General features: G+C 43.9%; 1 protein-coding gene across 1 annotated transcript in view; it reads right to left on the reverse strand.

Annotated features, from left to right (window-relative positions):
• Window positions 1-15000, reverse strand: part of LOC306932827 (cadherin-4-like) — a gene marked incomplete at its 5' end in the record, with an annotated part of 93788 nt that overhangs the window by 59407 nt on the left and 19381 nt on the right. The window contains one exon of the mRNA XM_079514766.1: window positions 12570-12767. Coding sequence (XP_079370892.1) covers window positions 12570-12767 — 198 coding nt within the window. The remainder of the gene's footprint in view (window positions 1-12569; window positions 12768-15000) is intronic.

Raw genomic sequence — 15000 nt, forward strand, 5'->3', positions numbered from 1 at the left:
GCGTGCGTGTGTTTGCGTGTGTGTGTGCGTGTGTGTGTGCGTGTGCGTGTGTGTGTGTGTGTGTGTGCACATGTGTACATGCGTTTGTGCATGCACACCTGCCACCACTGCCAAGACTAAACACAGTTCTTAACAAAACATGTTACATTTACAGAACCTACTGCATGTGTTGGATAAACTTAAGACTCCATATTTTCACAGCCTGAAATGATTTGGCTCTGAAAATAAGATCTGCGTGCAATCTACTGTACCATTTATAAAACATTCCAAACGGTTTAAAATGCGATCTTTGCAGTTTACTGTACATTTATAAAGCATGGTTTTCCTGTGACCGAGGTTTGGATTGGATTGTGATTGTTAACCCATTAAGATCTGAGGCCGATTCTGAGTATTCTAAATCTGAAAAAACGTAGGTTGCTACAGTATATCAGTGGTGCTCAAAACCTTTTCAACCTTGTCAAGGACCCCAAAATTATTAAGTATTTGGCCACCGACCCCCTTCTCAAAATACTTTGTTCCAGGAACTCCCAGAAGCAAAGATTAGAGTAAAACATTTTCACATAGATTCACAAGATAAAAAATATATAGCAAGCTCAAGCTATGAGGCCTATCTGCTATTTTTGGATGGCAAAAGTATAAAAGGACACAGATGCTTTCCCGGTTTGAACAGGTTAAATACTCTTTCCCTCGTTGAGGTTTTTCTCATGGGCTGGTTTAAAAAACGATGGAGGCGCGTACTTGGCTAAGCTCTGTCCTCTCTTTGTTCATGGATAAAACAGAAAAGGCAAACAAACACAAAACCCCCAAACAATACATACAAAGGAAATCGTGCGGCACACGCACTGCACTGAGGCTCTGTTTACTCCCTGTGTAGCACAAGCTATTTCACTGTGTGTGTGTGCGTGCGTGCGTGCGTGCGTGCGTGCGTGCGTGCGTGCGTGCGTGCGTGCGTGCTTGCGTGCGTGCGTGCGTGCTCATCCAAGGACTCACACAGTACATAGCCTACTGTGCATACAAACATACGTATACAGTATAATGCATTGGATGTTATGAGCATAAGCACATACATCCGCATGCATGTATGCATGTATGCATGTTGCATGCACCGGTGCAGTATGAACTCGCATAGCATATACACACATAAATATGTAGGGTACTACGAAAGTCAGTTTGACCACCTGCATGTCCTGCATGTGCATGCCTGTGTGTGCATGTTGTGGTGTGGCGAGGGCAGTGGCAGACCTCTAATCTAATCTTGCCTTAGTTGCACTAAACCTCCATCTTTACATCCCTCCTCCTCTCTAAACGTTTGTATTTGGTATACTAGGCCTTACATACAGAACTGACCTGACCCCTGCTCATTATGCTTTATTATGGTGGGATGGCTCAGGACAATATTACGTAACTTGCAATGGGCCCAAAATGGAACCATAGGGATACCCAATAGACATAGAAAGGTATAGACGCCTCCTTCGGCTATGGGGCGTCTTACAGCCAAGGAAGCCATAGAAGCTTCCGTGTGCGTTACAGAGCGGACATTTGAGTGGCAGCGTGCCTTCCGCACTTCTGCTTAATTGACTTCCACCTTGCCCGTGCGTCCATGCGATACAGGTCGCTCCAATGAATTGAAGCGGCCAATGAGTTTTTAGCTTTTTATATCTATGGGGATACCCATGCACCTGTCAGAGTACTTCAATAACGTGAAAGACACTTGCACACAAGCACCAGAGGGAGCTCCACTGACACGCAACCAAGATCTGGCACAAACATGGGGTCAAAGTTGTTCTACTGCAATGCCACCAAAATGTGGAATGCCCTTCGAACAAACATCAGAAAGTGTAACTTCTTCAAAACCACCATAAAAGAGCACCTGCAATTTGTAAATTGTCCTGGAGAAGCCTTCTAGCTTAACCCGACCACACACACAAACATATTTACTGTACATATTTCATTGCTACTAGTGTATATTATATATTGTATATTATATTATTTTATGTCTTTAATTGAATACTCAGGACCACAATTAAAAGTATTAAATCAATCAATCTCTCTCTCTCTCGGACGCATTCATTTCCCTTCAGGGATAATAAAGTATAATTAATCTCATCTCATCTCTCTCTCTCTCTCTCTCTCTCTCTCGCTCTCTCTCTGAATTGTATAGCCTACAACCTTCCTTGTCCCAATCGAATTCCAAGTTGGTTGCTCTCTGTTCTGACTTCCTCTGTGTCGCTCATGTCCCTGTGTTGGTTGTGTTTGTCAGCAGAGCTCATGTCCCTGTGTTGGTTGTGTTTGTCAGCAGAGCTCATGTCCCTGTGTTGGTTGTGTGTGTCAGCAGAGCTCATGTCCCTGTGTTGGTTGTGTTTGTCAGCAGAGCTCATGTCCCTGTGTTGGTTGTGTTTGTCAGCAGAGCTCATGTCCCTGTGTTGGTTGTGTTTGTCAGCAGAGCTCATGTCCCTGTGTTGGTTGTGTTGGTTGTGTTGGTTGTGTTTGTCAGCAGAGCTCATGTCCCTGTGTTGGTTGTGTTGGTTGTGTTGGTTGTGTTTGTCAGCAGAGCTCATGTCCCTGTGTTGGTTGTGTTGGTTGTGTTGGTTGTGTTTGTCAGCAGAGCTCATGTCCCTGTGTTGGTTGTGTTTGTCAGCAGAGCTGACATGTCCCTGTGTTGACTGTGTTTGTCAGCAGAGCGCAGCAGTCATTAATCACTGGTAAACGTACGCACAGGAGAAATAAGACACCTCGGGGGGCGGGGGCCCTCTCATTCTGTACTTTTTTGAACACACTCCAGAGAGAGATGCAGGAAAAACTGGATCACAGGTGCCGTACACACACACACACACACACACACACACACACACACACACACACACACACACACACACACACACACACACACACACACACACACACACACACACACACACACACACACACACACACACACACACACACACAGGACTGTGCTGTGCTGTGCTGTGCTGTGCTGTGCTGTGCTGTGCTCAGTGTGCTGTGCTGTGCTGTAAGACGCACAAATGTTTTTCTACATTATTTGTCACAAAACATAATTGTAATGTAACACAAGCTCACATTCAATGCATCAATACTGAAGCAACTGCTATGAAAATGTTTGCAAAATAGACATGTAGGCCTACATAAGTACATTACAGACATCTGTTAACACCCTCCCTTCCTAAAAATCAATAAAAGGCTTTAGACAAGTATCTACTCGCTTGTTCAAGTTCATTTGTCATGGAGCAATTACAATTAAATGTCCTGTGTTTACTGAGGGATACAGTCATGGATTATTCTATTAGATTATCTACACTGACGACAGCGGGTATTGTTTCCTACCCTATTCTGCACTGGTTCCGGGACCCATTTACTGGGTCGGGACTCGAGACTCATTTTTAGGCTCCCGTTATCTTTTGTTTCATATATTTTTGAAGGGACCAAGCCTGAAGGGCCTTGTCCCACCTGTCTTTTTTCAAACATTAAAGTCCATAGACTAGGCTGGCACATGACGTCATTTCTGAAAGTCAGATGTTGGATGGGCTAGCGCCCCTCAAAAAGAGAAAAGTGTTTTTTTTGTTTTGTTTTTGTTTTTTTTAAAGAAATCGAACAACAAATTCAGGTCAGGTGAAAATGGTTTTTCATGATCCCAAAATATCCAGGATTGTATTAGTGTAGACCAAAAGATGAGGCTTTTTAAATACTGTAGCATCATTGTTACTAAGGAATTTCCCTAACAGAGACAAAGATAGAGACAGAGAAGAGGAACAGATAGAGAAGATAATATAAAGGATATATTTCCCAACCCGCAGAAAAGAACCTAAAACTCTCCCATCACAGTCCATTCCCTGTCTCCCTCCACCTTCCTCCATCAACACGTGAAGAGGAGCCACAAAAACCTCTACTGCCTGTCAGCAAATCAACAGCCCTGTGACCAGCCAGAAACAAGGAGACACGGTTGAATCAAAATCGTCAACAGTTAGAGAATGTTAGAGAAACACCCAAGCATTTGCAAACAGTGTGACAAGAGTTTCAATATTTTCTGTCTCCTGGAGTCACACCTGCGTATCCATACTGGATCACTGTAAACAATGTGATAAGAGTTTCAGTCAGTTAGGTAATCTCAAGTCTCATCTCACACTGGAGAAAGACCATACCAGTTACTGTAAACAGTCAAGAGTTTCAATCAGTCGGGTCACCTGCAGTCACACCCGCGTCTCCCCACTGGAGAAAAACCTTACCACCGTCAACCAAGGTTATAATAGTTTTGGATAGATTTTTCATTACGCACAAGTACTGCGATCGGCTGGGTATGTCGGTGTTGTCCACCGTATGTCGGTGTTGTCCACCAGCCAATAAGGGACCACCATTCTTGATGACGTAACCAAGGTTACGTCATCAAGATTGTAAAACTATAGTTTAGTTTTAGTTCGTTTTTACTTTTTCCCCTAATTCAGTTAGTTTTAATTCGTTTTTAGAGCCGGTTTGCTAGTTTTTATTTGTGTGACAATGGTTAGTTTTAGTTGTTTTTCATACTTTGGGTTATAGTCCTCTGTTCACCACATTCCTCCCCATGCTCCATAATCTGTCTCCTTTCCTCCCGCTTAAACTGAGCAGATGCAGTGTAACCACAGGCCCCACGGCCACAGCTCCACCTCATCCACAAAAAATGGCCTACCTGGACCTGGCAATAATTGCTAAGGAAGATGCATGGCTAACGTTGTTTTCAGTCTCCCATGGCACCAGACAGGCACGCAAGGCCCAGCGAAAACAAAATGAATCAGTGCCTCCACTCCTAGGGGCGTGCATGTGACACATGGGCCTGCTCTGACGACTCACACACTAGCGTACAGCTCCCTGTGGTAGTGTCCCAAGATAACCCCCCTGTGCTGACTGGGAGCCCAGTATCAGGATATTGGCTGAAGTGGATGGAAAGCGTCCAATTGCTGTGGATGTAGCATCCAATTGCCATGAAAGGCGTAAGAAGAAATGGCACCCTTTTCACATTGGCCTATTATAGCGCCACCAGGAGACCTACTGTGCCTGACTTGGCAGAGACCTGTGCTCTGAGAAGCACTTAACGTCCAGGTCCAGTGTCCAGTGTTAAGGTGTTTTTGTTCCTACCTGCCCTGCAGAGCAAGTAGTTCTCAAGTTGCAGGTACTTCACCCATATAAACTTCTACTTGCCCTGCCTAGGGGTGCCACTGTCACTGTGTGTGTATAAGGATTATGGTGTATGTGAAGGAAAAGATTAATGGCAGCCCGGCTTATAAATGATATAACCAGGCAGTGGTGGAAAAAGTACTCACATTCACACATAAATAAAAGTATCAATACTGCAATATAGATATACTCTGTTATACAAGAAAAAGTCTGAAATTGAAAATGTACTTGAGTAAATATATTGGCATCAAAATGTACTAAATGTACCAAAAGTAAAAGTACTCATTATGCAAAATGTGCCATTTCAAGTTTTCAAAATGTATAAACAAACTAATAGCCAATCTACAAGCTTACAATGCGTCGCATCATGACAATATTGTGAGCTATTTTCGGCTATTTTCAAATTTCCCAAATGCAGGTTGAAGTATGGTCTGTAATAATAATAATAATAATAATAATAAACTTTATTTATATAGCACCTTTCATGTCATAAAATGCAACGCAAAGTGCTTTACAGGGCAAAAGAAGATAAAAACACAAACGTAAAGTAACAATTAAGCAAGCAAAAACACAGTGGCCTTAAGACAATAACAAACAATAGCCAAGAGCATAAAACAACAATAAAAAGCAAAAGAGCAAAAAATAGCAGTAAAACAGGCAAGGCAGCAAGAACAAACGGGTTTAAAAACTCAACTAAAGGCAAGAGTAAAGAGGTGGGTCTTGAGCTGTGCTTTGAATATGGCTACAGAGGGTGCCTGTCTAAGCTGTAATGGGAGTTTATTCCAGGCTGTTGGCGCATAGAAGCAGAAAGCTGCCTCACCGTGTCTTTTAGTTGCCATCCCTTTAGGCACCTCAAGCAGGCCAGCAGTGGAGGACCTGAGGGGGCGGCCTGGGACATAACTAGGTAGACAGTCGAGGAGGTAAGAAGGTGCAGAAGACCTTGCTTTATAAATAAGTAAAATAAATTTAAAATCAATCCTAAAAACTACTGGAAGCCAATGTAGTGAGGCTAAAACTGGAGTAATGTGCAGTGTTCTCTCATCTTAGTTCTATAGTTAAAATTCTAGCTGCTGTATTCTGAACAAGTTGAAGCCCGTCAGTTGTTTTCTTTGGCAAGCCAGAGAATAGTGCATTGCAATTAGGGGTGTCAAACAAAATCGATTCGAATTAGAATTTAGATTCCCGTTATGAACGATTCAAAATCGATTCATAATTTCCAAAAATCTAAAAAAAAATGATATATATTTTTTCCTGGTTACAGTTACAGGCATTTTCACTACATGGTGTTTGTGAAATGTAAGCTTACTCTAATCACAGTAAACATCATGTCTTCAGTCATTTTCAAGTTACTGTAGTCAGTACTAGTCACTAGGCAGGGCTGAGGGAAGTAGGGGTGCTGGGGGGGCTGTAGCACCCCCTCCCCCCAGGCACAGCCCCCCCTCGAACAGGAGGGGAAGAAAAAAAAAAGAGATAGGCCAGGCCTAATAAATATGCTGTATCACAGTATTGGCACCTTATCCTGGTTAATTGCCTGTGTCAGTTCGTTCATATAACTTGCGTGTGGAGAGGGAAAGTAAAGGCCACGTTTGCGTGTGAAAATGCGCAAAAATGCGCGTGCATGATGCGCGTGCACGAGCATTTTTGCGGCGCGCGCTATGCGCGCGCACCCCCTACTAGACGCTCAGCCCCTGCGAGTGTAAAGTACTTCCCGCGGGCCTGGTACTAGTCACTTCAGATCAGCACAGCTTTATTGTATTGAATCGAGAATCATTTTGAATAGAGAATCATTTTGAATCTGGAAAAATAAATGCTTTCGATTTTGGATCAAATTGTGACCCCAAGAATCGGAATCGAATCGAATCGTGGGACACCCAAAGATTCACAGCCCTAATTGCAAAATCGATAGGAGAGAAAACAAAAGCGTGACCCAATGTTTTTGCATCGTCCAAGGATAGATATGCTCTAATGCGTGCAATGTTTCTAAAATGAAAGAACGCGGTCTGGGTAACCTGATTAATATGCACATTGAAATTCAGTTCAGAGTCAATAATAATCCCCAGGTTCCTTGTAGAGTTATTTCCGACAGTCAAGTTACCAAGTCTGTTTCTACAAAGTAACTATTAACTAGTTTTCAAATAATTGTAGTGGAGCAAAAGTCAAATATTTACCTGAGATGTAATAGAGTAGAAGTAAAAAGTATGTATTGGAAATTGGAAAGTACGAATACCTCACAATTGTACTTAAGTACAGGGTTAGGTTTAGGTATGTACTCCACCGTTGGATGTAACTTTCTAATGTAGGGAAAGAGAGGCAGACACTAGGTATGGTTCCATTAACCCTTTGCGAAAATAGGAAGCGTATGTTCAATACGTCGAAAAAAAGAAAAGCGCATTGTCGGTCATTTCCATCCACTGATAAAATGCGACTCATGGGCATATGAAATAAGTTCATGAAATATGCAGTAGGTGGCACTGTTTTGCCAGTAAAGTGAGGCGCATGTAAAGTAGGCCTAATCCATGTTCACACCATTGATTTGATGCGCTTTGTGCGTGCTTTCAGTTTAACGGGCGGGACCCCATTGCGCTGTAATCTGATCCCTGGTCAGCGGCTGACCATACAGCATACGGCATCCATACAGTAGCGATCCAGATATCAAAATGATCGGAGCGCCCCGATCAACTCGGGAGGATTCAGACTTCAGATGGGAACTTTGAACACACTACACGATTATTTATGGGACGGATAGTAGTAAATTGGGACCTTATATGTATCCACAACATCACTCCTTCCCTAGCCACCCTCCCACCATTCACTCCACTGCCTCCACTGCCTTTTTATTTGATTTTCCAACTGTTCAAAAGCGATATAATGCGAGTTCAGTGCTTTCTAATTAAAAACCTTTTCCGCAAGTGTTTCCGTACCCAATTTGTGCATTTCCCTTTTTTCGATATAGGCCAAAATCCACCCCCTGCAAGTGCAAAAGTGTTTTTGCGAAAAATGGAGACTTATTCGCATTTTGAGGTGTTTCCATCCAGGAGTTTTAGCGCAAGAGCCTTAATACGCAAAAACACGGCTTACTGGAAAGACAGCTACTGAGACACTCTTCCAAGGTGCCAATGCTTCCATTGCTTTTACATCTGACCAGTAAGTGTTCATGACAATTATTGCGTGCTGTGGAATTCCCATGACAACAATATGTGAGGTATTTCTCAGGACAAACTTATTTATTCATATCTACATATCCACTTCTTGCTTAAGTCATACTGTGAGTTTGTTGACTTTTTTCCTTTGTTCTTTCCTTTTTTTTCCTCTTGCGTGACGGTGGTAGGGGAATTGGGTGGGGGTGTCGGGGGTTACCTAGAGTCTTTATTTACCCAAGCAGAAGAAATCGATGCCTCTCTGCCCGGAGGAGAAGTGTGTGGATCAATGGAAAGTAAAAAAAAAACCAACTGTGAGAAATCAATGTCTCTTACATGCTATTGACGGCTGTTTGGCAACAGGAGGAAACGATAAAGACCACTGTTTATTATTATTACTCTCTTTCCATCTTCCTGATCTCTTTCTTCGGACTCTCCGGAACTGGCTCTAATGTGTCCGTTCCGCCTTCCGTCAGTCTTTGGACTCCAGGATGTTAAGTTCTGCTCCACTCATCCCCCACTGCTGCAGAGGTAGATTTTTTCGCCACGCACTTAATGGACAGACTACACGCTGTCAGAGTGGAATCAGCAGAACACCAGGCCAGTGTGGAAATAACCCCATATGGTTCTTGGCCTGCTATACGGGGTCTCCTCCCAGTTGCACGTGCAGCAAGGACCTCCCTATAGGGAAGAGATACGCACAGGAGGAGCGTACTAGATTCCCGAACCACCTAAGCTGGCTCCATTCCAAGTCAAGGAGCAGCTGTTCTACTCCGAGTCTCTCACGGATGACTGAACTTCTCACCCCATCTCTAAGGGAGAGGCCGGCCACCCATTTGAGAACTAATTTTTTCGGCCAACTCCATTTGCATACCTGTACTTCCATGTTTAACCAATAGGTCGTATGTTAGGGTACCGCCCTGGTTCTTTGAGAATGGGTGCAACACGGCTCTGACAGCTCTGACAACAAGCACAATGGGTATTGTGTTAACGGGAGGGGCATGCATTGTCAACTTGCATCAATCCCAACCTCCAGCATTACCAATGAGGCCATTCTCCCCTCTGTTACTAGGGACAATGGCATCTGGAACTGCTCAAACCAAGCCTTTCCTGCAAATTCTCGGTATTGACATTGAAGTGCCACGTTCAGAATTCTGTCTTTTTCCACATCAAAATTGTCTGTACAGTACAGTACATCTGCAAATTTGACAGTGGAGCATTAACTTTAAGATAAAACGCTACAGTAGATGGCTTTAAAAGGCAGGAAAGCCTCTGGAAAACGTTACCTCAGCACTGAGAGAACTTACATTATTGGCAGAGCTGGCAGTCAATAATATCTGGCCAGAGTCCTTACGCAGCATTGGCCTTGGAAAGTACTGCAAGTGTGGTTCTGTCAATACCTTAGTCAAACAGTCCACACTTCCCCTTGAGACGTGCCAGGCTCTGGGCTATACAGGGGCCAGCCGGTAGGGTCTCTGTCATCGCACCGGTCCCATCCTGTGCTAAGCTGATCAAAGTGACAGTACTCTGTGGACCTGCAGAGATGTTGGTGAGGGGTGCTGTCACCCTGTCTGTCCCACTGACATAAACTCTCTCCAGGAAGGTAGAGAAACTGTGGGATGGTGGAGCAGACGTGTCAGTCAGCGCTGCGCTGGATGACAGAATAGCCCATTAGGACTCGGACCGACTTCACAGACCATTAGGGTAGGCATCACACAGCCATACCACACAGAACACTGAGTAATGACACAGTAGGAGAGAAACACAGTCAGGAACATGAGAGGAAGAGAGAAATAAGGAGAGGACAGAGAAAGAGAAAGAGGTAGAGAGACTGAAAGATAAAGCGATGCATCTTCACTCTTCACTCATTCATTCACAATATCATGTAACAATGTTGTGAATCCATATAGGTTCCTGGCAGTCTCTGTCTCAGTAATTCCATCGTTAATATGATACTGCGCACATTATACTGTAGCTGCATCTCTATCATGCTTTTAAAAGCAGTGTAAAAAATAACTAAACCGTTCTGAACCAGAAGATTTTCAGACATTGGAAGGAATATGTATTGTGCTTAATTCAGAGCCTTAACACCACCCAGTGAGCTCTGTTTGTGTTAAAATAGTGCATCACATAACTAGTCAAATTGTTGTGAACACATCCACAACACAATTTGCGTTTGCACTCTGCACCTACTGTAGCGACATGCGTTGCCATGATAGGGTCCTAAGAGTCCAGTCAAGATGTACACATTAATAAGTATTAATCTTTGTCCTCTTTGTACATGTGAGCTTCGATCTGTAATGCAATGTTCGAAAAGAGTAACAAATAGCTTCAACAACACTACAGCAATAAACCCATAAACCCATCAGCAGCCTAGTCTTACAGCTGTCTCCTCGTTAAGGTCTCTCCTCTGTATCTCTGTGTGGCCCAGCCTGTTAAAGTCTCTCCTCTGTATCTCTGTGTGGCCCAGCCTGCCCTCCAGTCATTACTAAATGACCTGAGAACCCAACAGTGGCATCAACATGCATCACTTCCTCTCTGCTTTGTCACAGCCCTCCCCAAGCTCCTAACGGACCTATTTACAGCACAAAGTGGACTGTGTTTGGCTAGACTTACAAATACTTTCCATCTCTTTCTCTCTCTGTCTCTACCTCTATACCGAGTCTGTTTTATACAGCCTATGGACAAACTGCCGGAGAATGCACTCGCTGTCCCTCCAAAACAGAGCTGTCTGGTCCATTGTAGGGTGGTTTCTTTAGCCATGGTGTGTGACTGTACAAGCTGGGATGAGAATGTCAAGTCATGCCAGGCTGTTAGGAAACATGTCAGATTTAGAAGTAATACTCTTCTAGCACCAAAACAAGACTTTAGTTTAAACTATTGTTCACTGTCTTAACACTTTTTTTTAATGAAAGTTCCCAGGCATTCCCCCATGGGATTAGATAAAAACCCACCTGAAAAGCAAAGAGAAGGAAAACAAACAAACAAAAGTGCAATGCTGAAAAGTGAAAAAAGGAAACCTCCAGATAAAGTGACATGGGGGGTGTAGGAGGGTGCATGAGTGAACCACCACTTTCTCAGAATGATGTTTTTATCTTTTATTTTGATGAATTACAGCACACACCATAAGGTAGACTCTCAAATTTCTCAAACTGAGAGAGACAAACTGAGCTTTCTGTTGTGACAGAACCCACCAAATGTTGAGCGATGCAGAGCCTCTTTGCTCGTATATTTATTCATGTTCTTTCTTTTTTTTCTACAAGACAAGCTCTACCTCTGACTGACCCCCTTCCCAGTTGTATTTACATTTTGTGCATCACAAAACTAGCAGTTGTTGCGGAGGAGTAATTTGGTGTGATGGTAGTATTTAGTCACACATCATCTTGCCATATCTCCAATACTAAATGAGAACAGCTATGGTGGATCAAGCAGACACGTGTGTTCGCACGCACACATGTGCACGCGCTGGCCCCCACACACACACACACACACACACACACACATGGCCTGGTTTACACACACATACGCACTCGCACACACGCACACGCGCACACACACACACACACACACACACACACACACACACACACACACACACACACACACACACACACACACACACACACACACACACACACACACACACACACACACACACACACACACACAGTACAAGATACTGTAGCAATGAGTGTGGTTTTGAGTAATTGAAGGGTATTGCGATCCTAGAAAGTGTCATAAGCCCATTCTTCACATGGTCATGGTGAAAACAGGGCTGTACAGATCTGTGATTTATGAAGCCTTTTAACCAGTGAGACCTTACAAGACCTCGAAGGGGATGAACTCTCTGGTTTGTTTCTGGCCAAAGAACAGCAGAATTGCATTCCTCTTATCAGAGCACTGCCTTTGACAAACTAAATAAATATCGTGTGACAAATTGCACTGTAAAAAGGTCTATTGGTTCGATAATGTAAAACAAATGTATGCATATAGGAGAATAACCGGTCCATTTACTGCGTGAACCCAATGGATCAAACACTGTGGGAGAGATTAGACTAACCTGCTTAGCTAACAGCTCTCAGAGTGCAGAAACCTGATGTCCAATAAATTCCGTTGTAATTCCTGAATACGTCTTTGGCTAAACAAGTGCAGCCAACGACCAAGTTAAATGCCATGCCATGCAAGACCATTGATCGCTGATCAACAAACCCAGAGCTGTAAATGAAGCATGTGTCATTGACGCAGCCAATTAATTCTGTCACTTACGCTGACGAGCATCTGCGGGAACGGTCCTCGAGAGTTTTCCGGCACGTTGACTGGCGGAATCACCCAGTCCCTCTTCTGCCTGCGCAGGCCCTTGGAGCCACTCAGGACAGGCCTCGGGAACAGGATGACCATAGGAGGGGATCCAAAAGTCTCTTTCTTGTCTTTCCTCTCAGCAACTTTGCCCTCTTCTTCAGTGACCTGCAAAACAGAGAGGAGACATAGCAAGTGATTGCTTAATTTAGCACACTTTAAATAGGAAACTGAGGGCAAAAAGAGGGTTATTAAATGGAGATTTAATTCCAATGTGAATATACATTTTCTCTGGGTACATGGAGTGTTTTTATCTAGCATCTGGCTCATTGGTTTTGGATCTGCACATAACTCTCCTCCAGAGAAGGGCGACGGCATAAACACAAATGTATGTACACATAAATATGAAAAATTGGTATCAAAAGTCACAGAGACCTTGCCATCCACAGCTGGCTGTAAAAAGACTGTTAACACGACTGAACTCCAATTTATAGTCCCATTCACCAGACTGAGCCAGCTGAACTATACCAGCCCCCCCCCCCCCTCCACACATGCACGCACGCACGCACGCACGCACGCACGCACGCACGCACGCACGCACGCACGCACGCACGCACGCACGCACGCACGCACGCACGCATGCACGCACGCACGCACACACAACTGTACACACACACGTTTGCACGCATGCACATTTGCACGCACGCTCGTTTGCACGCACGCTCGTTTGCACGCACGCTCGTTTGCACGCACGTTAGCACGCACGTTAGCATGTTAGCACACACGCACGCACGCACGCACGCACGCGCACACACACACACACACACACACACACACACACAGCCTCCAGGCAGTGCGGATTGGCAACCACAATCCTTTGTCTGTGAAAAATGTTCAGTCGGGAGGGAGCCTCTCTTTTCATCTTCTCATGTGCACCCGCCACCCACTGATCCAATGTCTAACAGTGTCACTATAGGTTATCAATCACAATATCATTCATCATTCATTCATTCATTCATTCATTCATTCATTCATTCATTCATTCATTCATTCATTCGTCCGTCCGTCCGTCCGTCCGTCCGTCCGTCCGTCCGTCCGTCCGTCCGTCCGTCCATTCATTCATTCATTCATTCATTCATCCATCCATCCATCCATCCATCCATTCATTCATTCATTCATCCATCCATCCATCCATTCATTCATTCGTTCATTCATTCATTCATTCATTCCAGCGTCACAATCATTCATAGCATAGCATCTGCATCATAGAACCACAATAACTCCAGATTCTAAATCAGCTTGTGCAAGTAGTAGTAGTTTCCCATGTGAGTACAGTATGTTGCAGGGGAAACACATGAATGAAAAAAGATACAGAAATATGAACCGCTGAACATACTAATGAAATACTGCTTTGTGATTCTATCATGGTGGTTATATGGAGCAAACCAAATAATGTCATGGAGAAAAATACAGTACAACGGAAATATACAGAGTGTGTGTCCCTGAAGGCAAGACTCCAGAGTGAAGAGATGCAGACATGCTAGCTCTCAGGTTCATGTACATGACTTATACATTGACACATGTATATCAAGGTTACATTGGAGGCCTTAAGTCTCAAGGCTGCTCTGTAACCATCTGCTGGGTGTCCCATGGGCTGTGGAGGATGTGTGCTGGATATCTAACTGATCCAAAGGTTACATCTGCATTGACATGCTGAGTCAACAGTGTCAATAATACTCCTACTACATTTACCGACACATCAGGGTTACCAAAGCAGTAAAGAAATGCCAAGAAATCAGCTGCAACTATCATAGCTCCAGCTGTACATCAGTCATAGCCCTGCTCCTCCCTGCTGCATCTGCAACACACTGTTGATCCCTCGCTCAGTTGCTTCACTTCTCACAGTGTTGTTGTTTCCATCGCTCTCCCCTCCCGGTTGGCAGGTCCTGACAGCTTGTCTCCATAACAGCTATTCATCAAGTGCTGGGATGTGCTTCATGCCAACTCTGACTGGGGAGGGCCTGAGAGATAGCTGGGTTACTGCCACCGTCTAATGATCATTACATCCTGTGTGTGAAAGAAGATCTCTAAAGAAGAAGAAAATAAAAATCACACCTGTGTGAAGTGAGGGGCGCTCTTATCATTGTACATCATCATGACGTAAAATAGACACTAAGCTTATTTGCTCAGACACTATGACGTAGAATTCTCCATTCATTGTCAATAGGAATATAATGTCTGTGTAAGACATAACATAGACACTAAGACGATTTGCTCAGACAAAATTCTCCATCCATTGTCAATGGGAATATAATGTCTGTGTAAGACATAACATAGACACTAAGACGATTTGCTCAGACAAAATTCTCCATCCATTGTCAATGGGAATATAATGTCTGTG

Source organism: Electrona antarctica (genome assembly GCF_951216825.1).
Source record: "Electrona antarctica genome assembly, chromosome: 2".
Lineage (NCBI taxonomy): Eukaryota > Metazoa > Chordata > Actinopteri > Myctophiformes > Myctophidae > Electrona > Electrona antarctica.